At 33.5% G+C, this 24,258-nt stretch overlaps 1 protein-coding gene across 9 annotated transcripts in view; it reads right to left on the minus strand.

Moving 5' to 3' along the window:
- The window catches only part of LOC143045696 (dual 3',5'-cyclic-AMP and -GMP phosphodiesterase 11-like), a 117,252-nt gene extending 106,415 nt beyond the window's left edge, over positions 1-10,837 (minus strand). For 4 of the 9 annotated variants that reach the window (XM_076218398.1, XM_076218397.1, XM_076218395.1 and 1 more), the window contains exon 1: positions 9,557-10,836. In XM_076218398.1, coding sequence (XP_076074513.1) covers positions 9,557-10,279 — 723 coding nt within the window. In that variant the 5' untranslated portion in view covers positions 10,280-10,836. Of the gene's footprint in view, positions 1-563; positions 700-9,556 lie in introns of those variants that run through there. The other 5 variants (XM_076218396.1, XM_076218391.1, XM_076218394.1 and 2 more) reach the window with 4 other exon arrangements.
- Between the last annotated feature and the right edge of the window lie 13,421 nt (positions 10,838-24,258).

Raw genomic sequence — 24,258 nt, forward strand, 5'->3', positions numbered from 1 at the left:
ATAGTTTACCAGTTAGAAATGCATATCACTGATATCATATATAAAAGGGGGGATAACTCTCATATGGAGTCTCCGGATAGCTTCGGTTGAAATGAAACAGAACATCCTAAGGATATAACGAGCAATTTGGAAAAATAAATTTGTCTGATTCTTATACGGTTGCGAAGGAGTAGTGGCCACAAGAAAAACAGTGTTCGGGGAGATAACTCTTACAAGGTACAGTTTTTTGTTACGCAGTGTCAGTTTCAGAAGCGTATTAACTGTTCGATATCATTTACTTTATATCTAAGCGATATCTTGTGAAACAAAAAAACAGCGAAGGAAAAAAAAGTTGGCGGAAGAAAAAAAAAAAAAAAAATAATAATAATAATAATCAGAACAAACCCTATAGGTCTTTCAACTGAAAGGTTGAAAGACCTAATAATAAACAAACGAAATACAGTAAGGTCTTTCCATTTAAGAAAGGAAAGACCTTAATAAGATGTTGAATTATGATTGTAGGAGACTGGGTTTGAACATCTTACATATAGACTGTTTATAAACACAAATATAATCAAACTAACAGTAACTTGGGGGGAAAACATAATCATCATGCAATACCTATTTTGCTCATTTCAATGGATATTGTATGGAATAGATCACATTCATCTCGTGCATGCATCATACATTTGGCGGGGCCTTATAATGTAAGGGAGAGTCACGACAACTATGAATGTTGAGTTACAGATATGAGGGTCTGGATGGGGGGTCTGTTATTCTGTAAACATTTAATTTTCACCCCTTTTTTTCTCTAATCTTCAAAAAAATTAACCCTTTTCTTTCTCTAATCTTCATTTTTTTTGCCCGTTATTCTCTAATTTTCATTTTTTAAGGGCATTATTCTTTAATCATTTAACCCCATCCAAACCCTCAGATATGGCTATCAGTATCAGACTTCTTTTTCTTACTTGCAAACGAATTGTCAATTCAGATTTACGCCCTTCATCCAGGTCTGTGATCCAGGTCGATCAACTATTCAAAACCTACATATTGACATTTATTGTTTATTGTCTTTTATTTGTTCTCAGTCATCATTAATACTCATGGAATATTTGCTACTGAACGATTGAAGAAAATTGTACTTAAGTCTTTGCCTTTATGTGTCGGAATACAAAAGATGAGATTCAGTATTACGCTTCACATAAATCGGAGAACCTAACCAAAAGTATAGGTAGTCCGGTATACCAGGTATGGTTTCATGTATTTAGGAAAGCCAGAAGTAAAAGGGACTGGGAATTTAAAGAAGCAGACAAGCATAGTATGAATTATTATATGTAATGACAGTTCTTTATTGATTTTCAATATAGTTGAAAACAAATTAAAACCGAGATTAGTCTCATCTTACACGCAAAGGAGCGAAATTTTATTCATTGAAATAAAAGATGTATACAAGTTATTAAAATCCTTAGCTGAAATAAACCAAGCAAATAGCCTTTAGGTTTTGTCTTCAAACATCTGAGATCACAAGAAAATTATTAACTTTAAGCTTTGAACGTTTTTCCAATTGTGTTGGTATTTCCGTAGTAAGGAACATGTTGAGAAATCTTATCACACAACAACCCTTCTTTACTTCTTTTTAATCATAAAGTCGCTATTTACTGAAATACAGGGAACTTCACAAATATTCATGAATTTTATAAAAGATCAAAGAGGCAACTTCATTATAAAATCTACAGATTTAGTTTGTAAAAAGTCGATTTTCCTGTTTATTAACGCTAGAGAATGCTGTCACACGAATCACAATGCTGTCTTAGCTTCATTACGACTCTTCCTTTCATACGATTATTTACGGATCGCTTAATTTTTCCTTAGTTTAATTTAATATGGAAGAAATCATTCGTATTTCTCCTACTCATTACAGCGTAATCAAGAAGGTCTTTTAGCAGCAATGTTTTAATATTAATAAACAAAATATATATCATTGAGGGGGATAGGACCTTTATCGGGACTCCGGGATTGAGTGTTTTTAAGCTCGGGATTTCGGGATTGACCCTGTCTTGATCCGGGAATTCTTTTTTTGAATTTCGGGATGTCGGGATTTGAATTTATTTAAATTAGGGACCTCGGGATTTCGTGTTTATAGGCCCGAGATTTCGGGATCAGGACCCCTCTTATCCCCCCTCATCATTACTTTTCGTATAGTACTTATTTTGATGTCGAAAAAAATGGATCAAAGACTACCGGGTTACGTAGAAACAAACGAGAATAGTCTTAAATGAGGATGTGATACATTGGAAATACTAAATGGGAGCACTGAAAAGGGGGAGAGGGTCTTTGACTAACTCTAAAATGAAAAGTGCATGCACAACTATACATTATACATGTGCAATCATTCTGGGCAGTTTCAAGGTTTCATTGTGTGGCAAACTTGAGTTAGAGAACGGAAACGCATCTCAGATGGAGAAACTGGGACCAATTTCTATATTCCAAGGTATCCTCGAGGTACTTTAAACAAAAAATGTTTGTTTATTTTTTCTTTCACTACAGGTTTTCCCTTTGCAAATTCACTTGCCGATTGTCAGATTTCTAACGGAAGTTGTCATTGTTAAGGATCCTGCAAATGGAAACTCTGTCTACTAATTACAGTAATTTGCATTAAAACATAGCCTTTCAAGTTCACAAATCATATGCATCTTTTGTGTTAAATTTGAAAGATCATGTGACTCTAAGGTGCAACATCAAAGACAACAAAGGATAAACCTAGTGTGTTCTTTCGGTGTAAAAGGCTTTAACGCATTAAACTTTGGTATACCAAGGAAAGAATAGAATACCTAGATTCCGTTTGATACTATGATGATATGCTTGACAACTGTTGATACATTTAAATTAAACACGAGGTGACCTTTTATTGACGAAACGAACACGGCTTCTGTTTATTTCATAAGTCACTCGGTATCTATATTCATCTAAAATCAATTATTTTACCACTTTAAATGTAACTTAACCAAAAGTTAATCATGCTTTATGCCAATCTAAAGCCATTAGATTAGTACCGTATGTAAATGTTCAACAATAGAGTCAGTACAACAGGAATGTATCTCTCCAACTAATATGTACACATTTTATTTTAAGTATACGTTCGGGACGTATCATGACGAACAGTATTATGTCGTTTGATAAGCATGCTTCAGTGTCGAGATAAGTTTTGACTGAAACCAACCTACTTAGGATGATGATAGCAATAACACTGAAATAAACAAGTCAAGTTTACTATATAAGATACCAAAGGCCAAAATATTTGAAAATCTAAAGCCTATTGAAAATTGTTGAAAAAAATAGGAATGATAAAAAGGTAAAGCCGAAGCTGGGCAAGGAATCAGAGCTTTGAGCAAGATTAACTCCTAAATTTAAAATAATTTCAAAATTTTCACTGCAAAATTTCAATATAACAATATCCGTATTACATGACAGTACTGACATACTTACCGTAAAATATAATCAAAATTGACAATTTAAACGAAAACAAAACTTTTTAAATGCGCTTGAAGTGAATTTTTCTACCCCCCCCCCCCTTTAATGTGAAACTTTTGAATTTGCTCCTGTTTATTTCTTTTTTCGTTATGTTTAACTCATTCTGCTTTCTTTTTCTTTTGCAGTACCTATATAACTCATATCATCTCGTGCATTTACTTCCCTGCACCCATGTACACGTATTTCATCGTAAAGTAAAGATGACATAGCTTAAACGAAGCAACTCGAAAATTAATAGATAAAGCAACACACTTCCTTTGATCAGAGCACCAACTATATGTTAAAGACAGCCGCCCTTTGAGATTTAACCTCTTTACTTCAATTTCGTTAAAAAATAAAGATAAGTAAGATTACACAAAAAATGTTCAACCTATCAATACAAACAGATGGTTCTTGACGAATGATTAATACAAGATGACCTGTTATACTAAGCGGTCTATTCTGCCTGTTTGGTAATGAACTGAAGATAAAAACGAATAAATCATCTTTTTTACTATGATTAATTATTATACGTTTATAATTGCACTTATATCCTTTAATGATCATCGTGACCAGATATAACATTGGTACATATACTGCTGATCATATTCTCGCAAATCTCTCTATACAAATCTTTCCACACAAATCTCTCCACATAAATATCTGCACACAAAGCTCACCACACAAATATCTGCACAAACCTATCTGCAGCAGTTGTTACATTTCTAATTTTGTAAAAACGGAAATTTACAGATTTTGAAACATAACAATCGCTCCTATAAAAAATTTCAGGTAAAAATTTGCGATTGGTGTGTTCCACCACTGTCGTAAAGTTCTTAGAGCCCCATTTGAGCATACTCATAATTTAAACTGCAATGGAGACCCACTCAGCCACGAGAAGGAATGCATAGAATGAGCAGCAGTGAAACAGAAGACTCGTTAAAAGCATCAATCCTATATCATAGAAATCCGGATATCATTATGAAATGCAAATCTTAAAATATCGTATAAATTGGAGTATAGAAATTCATTATAATTTCTTGTTACCAAATCACAAGACCTGAATTTTCTTGTTTCTGTCCTTATATTAATTTCTACGCTGGATATGTTTTGGCGTGAAACTTTCAATTTATTCCGTTACATTGTGAGATCACGAAAAAGAAGATTTTCATCCGCACAAAGTCATGTCTAAGATGTCTACTATACATGTTCCTTAATATAGTAAAATTAGTAACAAGGACATATATCAAAGATACAGACATGTTCTAGAACTGTCAAATTACGATGTACTTTCACCTGTATACTAATTAATTGCGTACGGTGTTGTTTTTCTAAGGCATATTTTATATAGTGACGTAAAACATAACATATAATTATACTGAACAAAAATTTATAGTGTATTTCGGTATTCGTTATTTAAAATTTGAATTTAAATTGCTTAACGAAGCAAGACAAATCTAACCAATGATTAAATAAAGACTGAGACTATGAGACATCAACCCAACGTTTTAAACAAAAAATAGCAACCTACTTTCTTCGATCATAGACAAGTGTCTACACAATATGACAAGACATAACTTGTTCCAAGTCAACACAAGTAGTGATCATATTGAATAGAAGCAAACAATAATTCTGCCATTTATTGATATTACCTATTGGTTTTACGGTCAATCAGTTAAAGGTCAAGGTCTCAACAGCTATTATTATTAATTAAGGACACACTTTCGGTTTCTGTTTTGTATCTTATTATAGGAACAACCTGTCTATATTTTACCAAATTTGTTTAGGCAATGTCCAGTGGCGGATCCAGGTGGGGGGGGGGGGGGGGGTTCCGGGGGTTGGAACCCCCCTTTTTTTTGGCCGATCAATGCATTTGAATGGGAGCATACAGTTGGAACCCCCCCCCCCCTTTACTCTGGGTTGGGAACCCCCTTTTTAAAATGGCTGGATCCGCCACTGATGTCCCATTTGAGAATGAAAAGGCCAACGTTGATTTTAAGGTCATTTGGGTCAAGGGTCAATTTCCAATCAGCCTTTAAAATAATGAACCTTTAGTTAAGACACTTATCTAGTTTTCGGATATTTAAGTTGAAATGACTCCTAGTAGTGTTTGAGTTAGCAGTATACAAAGAACAAGGTCATCTTCTTCTATAATTTTCAAAACGTATCGCTGGTTACAAAGTATAACGGTACTTTCATTGACCTAGTAGATTAATATCATTAATTTAGTTTGCTATAGGGTGTACGTCATTAGTTCAGTTGTTATAGAAGTGGCTTACTATGGTAGGGGTTCCAGGATTAAGGAATGTTTAGAAAATGAGGGAGCCAACGTTTGAACAGGATTAATATCTCATATAAATGGGTAATTGTTAATGTAAAGAAGAAAACATATAACCTCGGCAGTTGCTATTTGTGCGGCTAGCCGGACGAATAGTACCAGGACTTTTTGTCCGGCCAATACAATGCGCATGTTACTATTTGTGTGTATACGTGCACTATTATCTTCAGCAGCACCAGGGGTAGCAAATATTTGTTATTTTTATTGCTATTAGGGTCTAACCTTGTTACTGAAATGAAATTGTTAATTTCTTCTTACTAGTATATAGTTTTATGTGAATAACGAATATTAAGAAAACAATCATAATCATATAACTCCATATATTTCATATAAGAAGAGAGAAGAAATTACTTGTAAAGCAAATTTAAGCAAACTTGGGTAGTGTTTGACTCGTGCATTTTAAGTTAACGTAAAGGATTAAATTGTCTAGCTGAAAAAGGTACAAAATTATTATGTTTTAGCTGTCAAAGTGAACTATAGGCCCCTTGACATAAAATTATCCATATTTTGAGTCAGAGATGGGAGATTTTTCTATAATGCCCCCCAAAAAATCGTGAGTGGGTCGGGGTGACACGGTGTGCTCCTTTCCCCAAAGTCCTCTTTTCTGTTTTGCTCCTGATCCCATCTTTGTCCCGTGTATTTCATTACCCCACTTTTTATAATCCTATATCCAACATCCCCACTTCAAGTTTTTAACCTCAATCCCCCTATATACCACTTCAAGGGCTGCTTGCAAGATTCATTTTCGGAATATAACTAAGCTAAATGTTATTCAGTTAGACCTGCAATTGTAAATGCCTTTCTCCACTATTCTTGCTTTGAACATCTTTTCCACCATTTACACAGCTGTAGCGAGTCGAATAATTTTGTAGAACTATAGTTCTCCGATCAATTATCTTATATTTCCCATTTTCCTTGTGATTTCAATTTTTTTAATCCCTTTTATAAGATTATATCATTCTTTGAAGTTCATACTATCGTGCTCCATTGTCAAATTCCGAAAACTGCAAAATATATCCCAAGGATTGATATCGCCGTTTTCCGCCATGCTTTAAAATTGAAAATCAGTGATCGGATTACACGCGATATATTTCTCGGATTCCTCTTCGATTTTTGATTTTGTCTATCGGTTTGTTTATTTTGATTATCAATGGCTTTACTCTCCATAAGTCGAAATTCTTTGCAGACCAAAAAAACCGACGAAGTTCTCTTTATATATATATATATATATATATATGTCAATGAAATCAATTTAACAGTGCCTTTGAAGTTGTATACGTATATATGTTGAAAAAAAGTTTTTACTAGAACGTGGTTTTACATTAATTACTTCAAATTACTATCAAAATGCAAATCATATATATATATCGACGGATATCCTAAATTCTTTCGTTAATTTTACACACAAGAATATCTTTTCCAGAGAGCTGTTTGAACGATGTTAAATAAATATTTACAGAAATTATTAAGTTTCATATTTGCTTTATTTCACCTCAGTCGTTGTTAAAACAGCAACTTAAAATCCTTTAGGATTAAGAGCCCATTATAGTTAGGCACATTTTTTTAAAGAATGAATAATGTACAGTGATTCATTTTGTTTCTAAATACATATGCTATATGTAAATTTCAAATATGTTACTCCGGAAAACATTTATGATAATTGTTCAAGCATATACCAAAAAACTTGTTAATAAATCTGTGGTTTCTTAAATATTTTGAAGTAAATTTATCAATAATCGGCATGTCAGTGGTGTACACTTGTCCTATAATTGGGCTCCTTAATACAAGTTTGAAACTTGGGTCCTACACAAAACCAAAGTTGCACAAATGTTACAGGAATATAATTGCGAAGAAAGAGATAATACAACTCTCTGAAAACGTCTTCTACAATGCTTACAAATCTGCACAAAATTTTAATATTGAACATACAAACGGATCAGTGTGTCGCTCGTATGCGAGCTTTTTCTGATATCATACACAGCATATAGTACTGTTTAAGTTATTTGGTATAGTGAATTGACGTGTGAGGGACACTCTCAACTGGTCACTGGTAATGAACATACAATTTGCCACTTTGTATCATAACCTCAGATCATAACATCAATCAACGACAATCTATTTTTTTCGCGACAAGTCGAAAACAATTTTTTTCTTTCAATTTTAGCATTACATATAGTGGCAGCTGAGGGTGAAACAAACAAATTTTTTTTCTCAGAATCAAAAACAAATTATTTTTTTCTCCAAAAACTGGAAACAAACTTTTTTTCCAAAAAAAACCATAGCCCCCCCCCCCCCCCCCCCAAGAAAATCAAATGGTTGCTGCCTTATCACTTCTAAAAGGCAATGAAATGTGGCGATACCTATCATTGTTTTGTAAGGTTTGTATACACTATGGTGTTCTAGTAGACTTTTGGTATATCTAGATTTATGTCTCTATATGTATTGATATGGTAATATTGGTCGGAATTCTTTCGTTTATAAAATTATGTATGCAAGCTTTACGTGCTCAAACTCAAAGATTATAATTTAACGCTTGCATAGATAATTTATTTTGATAAATTTAAACAGGATATTACATCTAAAACTTATTTAATTTAAATGTGTAAATAACTTTTAAGTCGTCCGTGGATTATAAGCATTGAAAGAGGATTTGTCGTCAGTAAGCTGTAATAAAGATATTCTATGTCTAAATTATACTACATTATATCTAAATCCCTTCACAATGGGCATATATTTATTTTCAGGAGATTTATGTTTGCATGAATTACTGATCTGAACTCTTGCTACTGAAGTTTACTTATAATAATATTGTATTCAAGGTTTGTTCGTAAAAAAATGCCTTATCTTGACTTAAAGCCAATGTTCAAATTTGACAGTCTTGTTATAGATTTACATTTATATGTTACAGTCTCCCGATAGGGTCTGCACAATGTTATAGATTTACATGTATATGTTACAGTCTCCCGATAGGGTCTGCACAATGTTATAGATTTACATGTATATATTACAGGCTCCCGATAGGGTCTGCACAATTTAAACAAAACTATTTACTACGTTCTGTCACTAATAATTGTTGCCAAATTTTTCACCCTTCACATATGACAATACGAGCGTACAACTGTAGATTTTATGAATTACAAACGAGTCATAAAATCACATAAAAGGTTTAAATGGTATACTTATATCCTTTATACATAGTATCAATTAATAAAACAATGTCGTATAATGTCATAGACCGGTCTCGTGACGCAATTGTCAGCGACCTGTGACATCTTCAGACCGATATATCCAAATTCATTCAATTTTAGTCCTTTTATGAATGTTCTACTCTGATACATTTAAATCATATCATTACAATGTATTACCAACTTTTGTAAATCAGTGTGAGAATATTTTATAGTTTTTAAGAGTAAACGCATAAAAATATCTGTTGCATACTCTGTATATGTGTTATAACAATAGATGTTTTAGAGTATTTAAACACATTAAAATATCTGTTGCATACTCTTTACATGTCTTATATTATGTAGACTTAGAAGAGTGAATTATGCAACTCACTGCTTGCTTAGATAGCATATCTACACTGATAGACATTGAAAGGTGCTAGTGTCAAAAGGGCCTTCTGTAGTATCTTTTTGACCCGTTTTATACCTGACTTTAAGCACAATCAATAAACAAAGGTTCACTTGATATGAAGTTGTTTTTTATCAGTTTGAAAATAAAACTAACCTTGTAAGCATCCGGAATATTTAGTGGCTCCCCTGTCTGAGCAACATTTCCTATTATACCTGTTCCAAGGGGAACCTTAATTGACTGTCCACGATTTTCGGACACTTCTTGCAATGTGGTGTCCGCACTTACGTCAAACAGTTTGGGTGCAAGATAACGTTCTTCGGACTCTCTTCCATGTACCAGAAATAAAGAACATCTATCCGCATTAAGCAGGCAACAAACGTTTTGTAGAATTTTATGACACAAACTTGTTACGTCTAAATCATTGCATATATCTATTACAAGTTCGTACATCAACTCCTTTTCGTCTAAAGCTTTTAATTCACTTCTTGAACGTCTGTGGCATTTTGAAGACAAACTCTGGCAACTGGTAGAAGGTCCTAAGAATGTCGGCGTACCGTCAATAGTTGAAATAATTGGATCTAAAGTGTCCCCACGGTCAAACTCTTGGGCTGAGATCTTCCTAACTGGGGTATTAGTCCCAGAATTATTCCTTGAATTAGAACCACTAGAATTGTTATCTCCAGGTAACTGAAGCGACGGACTATGTGCAAGGGCATGTGATAAAAGCCATCCATCTACCATGCTCTTTTTGGCTTTTCTGGCAAAGTAGTCATGAACAAATTCTGGATGAGCATCTAACCATATCTCCATGTTTCCATATTCCTCCGTTATTTCTAGAGAATGACTAGATTTATCGTATTCCATATCACCGGACATTTTAGTCGGGGTATTTCTACCCCGCTTGTACGACACGGCTGAAGTCCGCGGTGATCGTCTTGAGTTAATAGAACTTCTGTACGAATCCAGCTTGAATGGATTCCTGGTCGGATTACGATCATCTAAGCCTCATAACAGTAATAAAATTCAAATGAATGCACGTAAAATATGAGACGACTGACCTCGTATTGTTATTACGAAAAAGCCTTGTAAAATGTATTAAGTTAAAGCTCCCAACACGCATTAGTACTAAATCTCAACGGCAAAGGTAACTGCTATTTATTTCCACATAGTATATGTAATTGTATTGACCTATACGCACAATTGAATATTGACAGCGTTTCCACATGTTAATGTTTACTATAGTGAGAAGGTAAAATCCTATTCATAGCTAGCCTGGTTAAGACGGATGTATATTTGCTAGTGTTTACACTTCACTGCTACTGGTATATACGATTTTTTGTTTACATATTATACACTCGGAGAAGACACTGAAAATCTTTTAGGTGTAAAGATCCAGTAAAAATATTAATAACATCGTAAACTCTCTGTTCTCATACCGTTCAATAGATTTTCCATTGGAGGATGCATCAAAAACGTCATTAGGGTCAGAGTTGACTTCGTGGGGGAGAAAACTGGCGTTATTTTAAGAAAAGGTAGACCATGAGATAAAATTATCATGGAATTTAGAATATATTGCATTTAATTCAAGTAGCCTACGTTCTTCTGTGGAGAAGGAACAGATAACAAGCGTAATACTATTGACAAAGTTATTAAAGGAGCGATAAAATTTGACGGTTTTGACATAAAATGATTTACAATGTAACACATGCATAAATAATTCAAAGAAACAAGCAAACGACCACTTAGAACTATTAATTTATCATGAAAATACTTTAAAATGTTCAGTTTTCTCAATTACTCGCTCTGATACAATTTTCTGAGCAATCAGTGACTGAATAATTAATCATTGGGAGTAATTGCAAATCGATGGTTTATAAATGCTAGATTTCAATTAATTTTGTCGTCAGAGTTAAAAGGTGGACGTACTTATAGTAAATATTTATCATCATACAAAATCAATGATTTTATATATAATCTGTACAAATACGACAATATTAGATATTATACTAAACCAAGGCAGATCGATGTAAATTGAGGAGTTTATATGGAATATAAATATTGAAATATCAAACGTGAGCTGGTTTAATCGACACCATCATCAATATTTTACAAAGCTAACCCGCACTTAATATTGAATGACTGCATATTAAAATTCAACTGTAAAAAAGCTTCAATGATATGTCATGACGGCATTTAAGAAAGAAACTAATCGATAATAAAAAGTAATATGTTAGGGGTATCCATGACGGGGATTCTCAATTCCCAAATCCCGCTTTTTTAAACAAACTTTATTTTGTTCCTAATTTTATCCTTTTTCTCAACTCTTTATCGGTTACTAAGGTTTTATCCCATTTTATCCCACATTCCCACTTTTTCATCCCTTATATTCACCTTTTCAACTTGTTTTATCCCCTATATCCACATCCATCAACTTGTTTTATCCCCTATATCCACATCCCAAAAACCTTGTTTTATTCCCTATATCCACATCCCAAAAACGTTGAGAATATAACAATAGAATGAAATTCAAAACAGTGTAGCTGTGGCCATTGATTGACACATTAAAATCATCCATTGACTGGGACAATTTACGTGAACGTTTGTCTGTAACGACCACTGTCCACGACGTACCTACGATAGACATTTAAACTGTGGGGTCACCAAAGGTTTCTTAACGCCTTTAATTATAAAATAATTCGAAAAATTAATCAGGAATAACCTTTGTGTTTTGATTTATATAATTGATATAAATCAAAATATCGTGTTATTTCTGATTAATTTTTCGAATTACTTTATTTAGGTGTTGAGAACCTTTGGTGACCCCATAGTTTAAGTGTCTTTAAAAAGTACATAGTGAGCATTGGTCGTTACATACAAACGTTCACCTAAATTGTCCCAGTCAATGGATGATTTTAATGTGTCAATCAATGGCCACAGCTACACTGTTTTGAATTTCATTCTAAAACACTTTGCTCTTGGGGCATATCTTCAATTGATCACATATATATATATTCTATTCTATTCTATATATACTGAGTACCACAGCAAAAGCAAAATAATAACCAAAGGCTGTCAAATGAGAATAAACCGAGCTTTTCTTCCTAATTGTGTCTATTTATTAAAAGCAGGTAAGGTCCGTAATTCCCGAACGTCCATAGTAAAATCGTCAAAACATTTCTTGGTCTCCATTTTGCCGTTATAAACATATTCAAATGATAATAATAAAAATAAAAAGAAATGAAGCACAACCATTCCAGCACAATCGCATATAATCGAAATAAATTGCACTTTCCTTATCAAATCAGACCATATCACCTGAACGGTACAATATAAGTGAAAATTGTCAAAAGCGATCATTTTGTGATCACTAAAAATTAAAGCATCAAACAATTATCACAGAAAGATGGACGATATCAAAGAGATATCCAAACTCATAAGCTGAAAATGAACTGACAATGCCATGCCAAGAACATACTAGAGGCTTTGAGGAACCTAGTTGTGTATAAAGAATAAAGAATCTACTGACGATTTTGACAAATCTGACTTATTTGATGGTCTCGTTTTGTTGACCATTTTTGCTATTTAAATGACTATCTCTTATAGTTATCATGATATCATGCAAATGTGTTCAACATAATATGCAAAAATTCAAAAAACTTCAGTAAAACTTCAGTAAAATCGTATTTTACTGAAGACAACAACTCTTAAAAGAAGTCGTCATACAGTTTTGATGTATATGAATAGGTGGTAAATTTCAACATTCTGAGCATTTCTGCCCCTGACAGTCTTTCTTTATTTATCGCGGATTTCAAGTGAAGATAGTAGACAAAATTTGCATTTAATTCCCCCTATGTTTTATTTTAGTCATTTCGGATATGTTGGTTGGCGGTCGAGGTGGTCGAACACATTTTAAACTATTTACTCCAACGATGATTGTGACCATGCATGTGAGCTCAAGGCGTTATTGCACAGAAACAGCAGAAGACGCCCATTCAATTTCCTGCCGCAATACTCTCAGGTTTTCAAGTAACATTATAAGGTGAATGAATGTGTACTTGACAAGAAAACGATTACATGTAAAATATATAAGTGATGCATCAATTACTACCACTGGGTCGATACCACTGCAGCATGGTGTACTGTTGTTCCCCGGCAGCTCAATAGTCAGTGCTTCGGAACTGACATTTTATAATATATAACCTATTTCATTTTAAATATTCTCCATTGACATCATAGGTTACTTAGAACATAAAGCTCTATACCTTTCTCAGGCAAGGTTGACCTGAGATAAATCGAGCATTTCTTTGTATGCCCCCATGCCATCTATCTCTAGAATTTTTCTACCTGTTTATGCATGCATTTGCAATAGTTTGGGTTTGCGCGTTCTTGAGGAAGTTAAGTTTAGAAAAGTGCTCCGGACTCACGAACATTTTAAAGTGTTATTTTCATTTACTGGCACTGGGTCGACACAACTGCACGCTGGTGTACTGTTGGTATCCGATGGTATAGACAGCTTTGGCATTGCCATGATTTATAACCTATTTGTTTTAAAACTGCCTGTAAATAATTTCAGAAATTATGAAGAAACTATGGTTTCAACTCCCTCAGGCAAAGTCGATCTTGGGTGTTTGGTTATTCTCTTTAGGTCCCTTTAAGTCATACACAGGGCTTAATAAATGGAAGTTGTGTGCAGTAAATCCATTTCTAGTAGCAAGGTAATAATCGCTATAAAAGATCAGGTGATTATACCAAAGGGATAGTCAAACGCATAAAATAAACTGACAACGCCATGGCAAAATAAAACCCCTACTAAAAGCAATCAATATACAGTGGTCAGATTATGAGACAGGAGTAAGAGACCAAAGCAATAACCAAACTCACAAGTCTAAAGCGAACTAATTACCCATGCTATGGCAAAAAAAAAGGCGGGGAAAGACCAAATCACAAACAACAGAATACAAAACACTTTAAGACTGAGCAACACGAACCAATCAAAAACCAGGGTGATATTAGGTGCTCCTAAAGAGTAAGAAGATCCTGTTCCATATATGGCACCAGTCATAACTTGTATAAATAAAGGCAAGAGTAGTATACCGCTGTTCAAAATTCATAAATCGTTAATGAAAAAGCAAATCCGGGTTACAAACTAAAACTGAGGGAAAGGTATCAAATATAAGAGAACTACGGCACAACAGAGACACAACACCGAAACGTAACTCACACAGAAACGAACTATAATGTAACAATGGCCATTTTCCTGACTTGGTACAGGGCATTTTATGAAAAAATGATGGGTTGAACCTGGTTTTGTGGCATGTCAAACCTCCCGCTTTAATGACAGTGTTAATTATAACATTAAAATGACAACATTACACGACAGGGTTACAATTAATAAACAGATAAATGGGAGAAAATATAGGACAGAGAAACAAACGAATAATAGCCATCAAAAGGTTACAGGTTAAAAAATATTTTTATACGCCAGACGCGCGCTACGTCCACACAAAACTATGCTCAGATGTAAAAAGTTTGATAGCCATAACAACTACGAAGTTGAAGATCGCCGAGGACCAAAAGTTCCAAAAACTTGTGAGGCCAGGGTTATCCACTTTGGACAAAAATATCAATCTTCCTGGGACAAAAACATCATTATTTATCAAGAATAATACACATATATAATTATAGTTTTGCAAATAGTAAATTTTATAAAATGACTATATAATAGATATACATCAACATATCTATATAGTGACTTAATTAATTGAAATAATCCAGTGGATTTACATGTATACAAGTATTTAGTTAATTTTCACCTTACACATTTGTGTCGTTATACTTCGTTTTTTGGTTGCGCTCGGATTTGAACAATGACACTATGTGCAACGACCTAGTCGCACGTGAATGAAAATTGAAAATAACACTTCCTAAATTTCATTCAACGCAAGCACTTTTCTGGGTTTCATCACGCATTCAAAGCCAAACAATTTAAAGTCAGGATATATACATGTACAACCGAAATACGCGCATGGCTAAGTGATAAATAAAATGACCATATAGTTTTAATCGATACCTGTGTGTGTTAGTGGTCCAGGGTGGACCAGTGTGCACCAGCTTGCTGTTGACATAACCATCGCGGCGGCATTGGTAGGTTAGAGACAGTTGATTTTTCTTTATTCAATTCTAACAAATCCAAGATACAAATCAAGGTAAAGAACAAGACGTGTAATGATACCAAAGACGTGTAATGATACCAAAGACGTGTAATGATACCAAAGACGTGTAATGATACCAACGACGTGTAATGATACCAAAGACGTGTAATGATACCAAAGACGTGTAATGATATCAAAGACGTGTAATGATACCAAAGACGTGTAATGATACCAAAGACGTGTAATGATACCAAAGACGTGTAATGATACCAAAGACGTGTAACGATACCAAAGATGTGTAACTTGACCAAAGACGTGTAACGATACCAAAGACGTGTAATGATACCAATTTGTAATTTGTGTAATAAAATAATATTTGCCACTGAAGATACTGAATGTTAAGCAAACAGCATTACTTTAAATATCGATCAACGAACTGCTTTCACATTTTTTTATCAAACAGAATTTTCCCCATGTATCTTTTTCAAACGAATTGTTTCCATTACAACATTAGACAACGTAGTCCTGTTTATAGATAATCTCCCTTCCGATTTCTTATTCGAATAAATGTTACATTTTTCTACGGTTTAACCAGAAAACATTATATTATCTATACAATGTATATTGAAGCCATATTGGTGCCGATTACAATAAATACTAGTGCTCGGAATATATTGACGGACTCGTTTCTGTCACAAATATACATTAATTGAAAATTATTTTTTTCATTTTACAGATTGTCTATGCAAGGCCGTAACTTCCATTGAGGCAAGTGAGGCAATTGCCTCACTAAAATTTCGACACAGATTTTTTTATGGTAATTAAATACAAAATATAAGTCAACCTTAATTTCTATAACTTTTCATCATTCCTTTTAAATTATTCTTCCTGTATATAACTCAGCATCCCAACAGGTGATGTTCAGTTTCGATTACATTAACCTAGTAGCGAAAATCCTCGTGGATATCTGGTTAAAAACAGGCTCTGCATGGCAGAAAAAGGAATAGCGATACTGAAGGTAAAAACGGAATAATTCTAGTAAACTAATGTTGTTTGTGAATAGAGTCTGAGTATTGAATCTAACTTTATTCGAACTAGTCCAAAGATGTTAAGTAGACTGACAAATCAAGTACTGGGCAACGCACGGGGGCAGTCCTGTCTGCATATTCATTTCTCCTTTTCACCAAATTTACTCGTTCTCTTTACAGATAAACAAAATATAAATAATATGAAACATGCAGGATTAGTTTTTATCCATGTTTCTTTAACCTTAAAAATTGAAAGAACATCCCGTATTTCGATTTGACATAATTGAGGAACGGTAGAAAACAGGATTTTATTTTTACTTATATTCGGGACTACAGAATTTCATGTCTTTATATTCGGGATTTTGAAATCGGACACCCCAACCCCTAAATTTATAGATTCTGAACTAAAATATCTTACCACCAACTATTTCCAGAAATAATTTGAAATCACGGACCTCCATGTAAACGTCGAAAATTCTATTCCAATTCCCCTGTACCCATATCATACAAGTAAACTAACTAATAGTGTGCTACCGCTAGAAACACAGACTGCCCCGAAACGACTAAAAACTTGGAAAAGGGCATGCATGAGTGGCGAGAGATTAATATGCTGTCTTGCCATGCTCCATGTTCATGGCGATAAGGATGCCAGCAGACCAAATATTCTGAAACGATGTGACAAAACCGGTCATAGAAAAATTGGCAATATCTACTGAATCGATGTGTGTTCTATGTTCTTGCGACAGACTCACATTGCTATTTGGAATTGTATGTGACATATAAATTTTTAATAAATAAAGATGTTAAACATTTGGTGTTAGTAAATGTCTTTAAATATGAAAAATTTATATAAAAAGTGTCCAAATTTAAAACATTATCAAACTCTCTGGAAATGCCTAGAATGCAGGATTTTGCACCATTCATTCAGTACCCTCCAAAAAACATTTGTTTTGCCTCACTAAAATAAAATGTCTAGTCACGGCCTTGCTATGCAAAGCTTCCGTAGAAGCCCCTTTGTATATAAACTGATAATTATGGTGGAATTAAGAGGTTTCAAGTGATAAAACGCATCAAATCAGATTATGTCCAGGATTTTTTTCAAAGGGAAGGAGCGTCAAGGCACTATAAGTAGGGCTAGTGAAGAGGTTATGATGTAACAATATATGGAGCTCCGAACTAGTGACCTGTCCTGGCTGTTACCCATAAATCTGACTTTGACAATTGGCAGACATCGATGAAGACTCGGTTTGGTCTAAGAAAGATAACTCATTTTTAAATACCATACACAACGCATACACAACACTGTTGAACAGTATGTTGCGCATATCTCTCTTGGACAAAATTTTAGGGATTAAAATGACGGAAATTTGTTGGTGGAGACTTGTCTCATTTATATCATTAGCAATAATCATATTCTCCTATTTTTAAAAAGACTGGCCTCAACCATCGGGGGACACTTCGACCTTTTCGATAAGGTGATCCGCTGATACACTGCCCCGAGTACCACAAGAGATTTCAGATATTGCCGGAATAACAAAAAGACGAAGGATACACAAGCATAAGTTCAGTTTGACAAAAATATACAGATAGCTTATTGCTTTATATGAATTGATGATTATGATAATTCATGGAGAGATAAATTGGTTTGAAAAACTTCTTTTTATGTCATTATGACTTGACTAAGTTTTAATCGCATTTCTGAAAATTAAAGTAGACATATGATTGGTTTCCGATGTATATTTATACACGTTGTAGTTCAACCAGGACTTCTTTTCATAATTCTACTGGTAATCTTAAATTTTCGAACATATGACCTATATAACCTGTATAATGAAGCTGGGGGAAATAAACTTTTCCAGCGCTTATCACTGACTATCAAGTATAACTTCGTTTTCCGGATTCTCAAAACCGTCGTATAAAAATGGGTCATTAAAATGTGTAATGATAAAGTTCAAGATTTCTAAAATAACATTTACATTATATATTACTATAGATACGCAATCAAATTCTGAATATAAAATTTATTATAAATCTGTTCATTTATTTTAAATAAGGTTATTACCTCCCTTGCAAATTCCTGTTTTTCAATCATTATGATATACATTGAAGTACTTCTTATAATATACCTCATAGGTCACGGTAAAAAAGTAATGTCAAAATCTTGTAAGTTATTTTTAAATATATTATAACTAAAAGTGCAAGAAAATATAAGTATGAAGGATATATAAATCTTCAATACATCATTTTAAAATATAAACGTTTATTATTTAAGATTGTTGTAGCGTAACCATAGGCAGTGGTTGCTAGCGTGGACGCTAGCTTGAAAATAAATATATGGCTAATTTGTGAACAATTGTTCGCTCTAAAACAACTGTGCGTCTAAAATAACTGTGCGTTGCACGACATACGAAATCTCAGCCTCTTTAATTCTATGTTGTGATGTTACATTATTGTTTCAGATAAGGGAGAAGGTTTGGTAGCATTAAAACGTTTAACCGGCTGCAATTGTTTGAACCTGTCCTAAGTCAGCGCAATCTGATGTTCAGTTTATATGGTTCATAAGCGTTTCTCGTTTTTTATATAGATAAGACCGTTGGTTTTCCCATTTGACCTATAATGGTATACTTTTATAAATTGTGACTTGGAAGGAGAGTTGTCTCATTGGCAACATCTTCCTATATATCTACATAGAAATATTTTGCCAGAAACAAATACCTGTAGTTTAAATCCAAATACACGTAGTTCTCTCTGTTTTCCCCATAGAAATCGACATACTGAAAACGATGACTGTGAAGAGGACCCGAAAAAAATCACACGATTTTCATGCGAATATTACCTGAAATTTTCAGATAAATATAAGCAGCAAACGCTTTAATGAAACTAAAGCTTTGGTTTTTGGAACCTATAGTAAAAGAAAAGTCTAAACTGCTAAGAATGTTTGTTTTATACGCTTATGTCGTGATTTAACAATATTCCAATTCAAGGACTGTAAATCACTCTTTTTTTTTAATAAAATGAACAATAAGCAAACTGAAATGTTAATTCCAAAATCTATAAGATGAAATAGAAATTAAAGATCAAGTACCAGAGAATATAAAGAAGCTGTTGCTGCCACTGACACACACGAGCATTATTTTCATTAAAATATTCTTGAAATCAATCTAATTACAATATTGGTCTCTGATTTCGTTATACGACATATGAGTAGTATAACGACATCAGAGATCAATATTGTAATTAGATTGTCTTGAAATGCACATATTTCAGACGTCGATAGTACGGATCCGAAGGTGGTAATTTTCTAAAAGACCCTGAAATCATTCGCGAACTGAAGTTTGAAAACTAAAGTTGAAAGCGGGTTGGTAAAATTTTAACTCTTGAGTTTTGGAACTGGCTGTTTCCACGCGATTTTTGTATATGCCTAGACTTTAGATACTCGTGAAGACAGAATCTTGGCAATCCTATAGAGGATATGCATTTTGCAACAATTGCCAGTCATTGTCAATGACAAATATTTTAAATATATACTTCCAATAAGGTAAGATTGTGATGAAATAAATTGAATGTGTCCAAAATGTATAGCCAGTCATCTTCATAGTCTATTTCCTTTTTTTTTTTTTAATAAATAGTTAAACATCAAAATGCCAGCTATATATAACTCGAGGCTCTCAAGAGCCTATATATATGTCGCTTACCTGTATCTATACTGTGGTTTTGGAAATCATGTAAAATAAGGTCAAAATCAAACAAATAGTTTTAGATACCATAATAATGATTGAGGCCATCAAATTTGGTTAAATTTCGCCCAGTAGTTAAATTAAAAGCAGGCCATCCCATTGTATATAGTCTTACAATAGTTACTGAAGACCCCTTATCATTATTTAAATTAGTTTTCAAATTGTTTGGCCATTTAAAATATTAATTTCACAATTTCCCATAGACTTCTATAGGTATTTAAATCCTTATGTTCTATTATTTCTGTCATCATGACATGACTGCCATGTTGGTGGGATGGCAGGGTCAAGGATAGTACATTTTCCCATTAAGATACCCTATTGAAGATAATGGCCAAGTTTAATTCTATTTCGCCCAGTAGATAAAGTAAAGAAATTTTTTTATTACAAAAATTTAGCCTCGGGAAAAATTGTCCAAAATTGACTAAAAAGGGCAATAACTCCTTAAAGGATCCAATTTTGGTCACTTGTCTTACTTGTAAATCGTAATTTGCTAAACATTATTGCTGTTTACAGTTTATCTCTAGCTATAACAATATTTAAGAGAATTACCCAAAAACTGCAAAATTTTGTTGATATTACCAATTCAGAGGTAGCAACTCAACAGCGGGTTGTCTGATTTGTATGGAAATTTCAGAGCAGATAGATCTTAACCTGATGAACATTTTCACCGTGTCAAATTTTCTCTAATTGCTTTTTAGTTTCAAAGATCTAAGCCAAAAACTGCATGTTCTTACCGGGGACTTTTATAGCTGACTATGCGGTATGGGCTTTGCTCATTGTTGAAGGCTGTACGGTGACCTATAGTTGTTAATGTCTGTGTCATTTTGGTCTATTGTGGATAGTTGTCTCATTGCCAATCATACCACATCTTCTTTTTTATATGTTCTCTTTTTAACCATGTCGGCCATGTTCGGGTTTTTCGGACACCTTTTTTTACTAATATCATACTGGTGATTGGTGCCAAATTTGGTTAAATATGTCAAAGTAGTTTCAGAGGAGAAAATTGTTAAACATTGACTTAAATGGGCAATAACTCCATAAGGGGTAAATTGACAGATTTGGTCATTTTGACTTATTTGTAGATCTTACTTTTCTTAACATTCTGGCTGTTTACAGTTTATCTCTATCTATAATTATACTCAAGAGAATAACCATTACGGCTTTTCCTTTACATTACCAATTCAGGGGAAGAAAACCAACATCGGGTTGTCTGATTCGTCAGAAAATTTTGGGGCAGATAGATTTTACTTGATGAACATTTTTAACTCATGTAAGATTTGTATAAATTGCTTTAGTTGTAGATATATAAGCCAAAAGCTGAATTTAACCGAATGCATGTCGGTCATCTAGGTTGGTAGGCAAGGTAATCGGACACAATTTTTTAAACAAGATACCCCAATGATCACAGTGTGGGAACGGAATTGTACGGTTTTCTAATAATTTGGTCATTCGGGAGACTGTCAAGCGGGGCTCCGACATTTGCAAAACAAAATAACATGTTGCTTGATAGCAAACTTTGATGAACTCTTATGTTACTATATAACATTTCTGCTTCAAGTTTTGGTAGCTAAAACATTCTTTATCTAAATATGAACCAATAAGAAAATAAGAAAGATCTATACATCCAAACGTTTTCCTTAGAATGGTGGAGCTCTGTGTAAAACGATCAAAATTGTCACACAACAGCGATCAAAAATGTCAAATAAACATCGAAAAATCAATGTTTGATACCCGAATTTTCACATGTACCTTTTCTGATATATAGTCTTATCTCTCTGAAAGTTTCAAAGCTATTGTCCCAGTAGAAATCAAAATATATTTCATTTTCTCCATGTCGAATATTTTTTATTCACTGTACTATCGCTTGCAAGTTTACTGTACAATCACTCGGAGCCTTCCTGTACAATCGCTTGGAGCTTTTCTTTTCATCGTTTGGCCAATTAGACTTCTCTGAATGGAGATTACTTTACCTTGTTATGACTTCATGGTGCAGCTAGCAAGCAAGCTAGTCAAAGGTATAACCTTTACCTACACACTCATTGCATTTTGCTGTAATAGTTTCTAGTGGCATATGACTAGTTATAACTCTTAATAGATAATGCTTACTACTATCTCTTCTGCCACATTCATGATCAGTTTTCCATGATAACTTTGTCATATAAATATTAATTAAAACTACTGCAATCCAATGCAATATATGTCCGTCATGATTTTTTTTCTCCTTTTCTGTTACGATTTAATAACAGTTTGTTATTTGGTATTGTTATCATTTTTTTTAAAACCTAAATTACACACTCAAAAGTGCTCCTGATGTTTGAAGCTTTTATTATAATGGACGCAGCCTGCATTAGAGGATCCGGTATTCGGGGAGAGGGAGTTTTGGTGGTTGAAACCCCATTTTTTTAATCATTTTTTTTTTATTTTGTAGAAATTTCAGGGTGTTTGGACGGTCTGATATCGTCAATGATAGTATTAAATGATGATCCGACCATTCAACTGATTTTTTTATAGTTTGGTCTTGTGCTGTTCTAGTTTTGGGGAGAAATGAGCGCACACAGACATTTTTAACCCTGCAAAATTCTTTATGTACCTGTTTCAAGTCAAGAGCCCGTAGTTCAGTGGTTGTCGTTGGTTCATGTCTGTCATATATGTTTTTCGTAAACTGTTTTATTATGAATTAGGCCGTCAGTTTTCGAAATGTTTTGATTCTTATTTTTCATGTCGGGACCTTTTATAGCCGACTATAATTGCTTAAATCCATTTATTTTTTTAACTTTGACAATCATATCACATCTCCTTATTTTTATATTGAAGATATAAATGTGGTTTGATAAAATGTTGTTCTCACTAAAAAAAAATAAACTGTTTCGTTCGTTCGTCAGATGCTATAGTTAGGAATATTGAAAAGTTCCTGAATCGTGACATTGATATAAAAAAAAATGATGTTGAAGGATTTTGTGTTTTCTCTGTCTTTCAGATAACAAGTCCTCTCCCATTCTTGATAAAATTTTGATTTTACTGGAACTTTTTCTACCAGTAGCTATAGCTTGTAATAAACAGACATCTCATTTGAAATTATACCACATCTTCTTATCTTTATATCATGTTTATTGACATATACGTAACTTTTCTTGGATCCGTGGTTAGCTACCACAATTCCACATTCCTTTATCAAGTTACAATATCCCGATCATGTGATGAAAAATAATTTGTTGTATTGTTCAAATATGTATTTATTTATTCATTTTAAATTTCTGGTAAATAATATATTAAGTAAAATTAAAAATATGCTAATTACCCTTCCAGAGCATCTAGTCACCTTTTCGGTATATATATAAATGATCATAAATATTTATTTTATACGAGGATTATTTTTGATTTTTATTATAGATTAAATTCTTTAAATATTTTGTACTGTCCTTTTCTTTTTGTCTTGTATACTTATTCAGTGGTTGTTTGTTTATGTGCTACATATTTGTTTTTCGTTCATTTTTTGTACATAAATAAGCCGTTAGTTTTCTTGTTTTACATTGTTATTTCAGGGCCTTGTATAGCTGCGGACTATGTGGTATGGGCTTTGCTCATTGTTGACGGCCGTACGGAGACCTATATTTGGTAATTGTGGAGAGTTGTCTCTTTGGCAATCATAACACATCTTCTTATTTATATCTATTGTACACATTTTGTTTTTGTCTCTGATATAGTCACCTTAAAAGGGTTCCTTGCTAGAATCTTAATTGTCAAAATGACTGTTTTTTTGCTTATTTTTATTTCAAATACCATAGATGAATATAATAGGACAGCAAGAAACAACCAATACAATGCATATGCAATGTATTTAATAAATTTGACCAAGCAATTCTACAGGAAAGCTCCAAGTGATTGTACAGGAATGCTCCAAATGATTGTACAGTAAACTTTGCAAATGTCGGAGCCCC

The sequence above is a fragment of the Mytilus galloprovincialis genome, chromosome 9 (genome assembly GCF_965363235.1).
Source record: "Mytilus galloprovincialis chromosome 9, xbMytGall1.hap1.1, whole genome shotgun sequence".
Taxonomy (NCBI): Eukaryota; Metazoa; Mollusca; class Bivalvia; order Mytilida; family Mytilidae; genus Mytilus; species Mytilus galloprovincialis.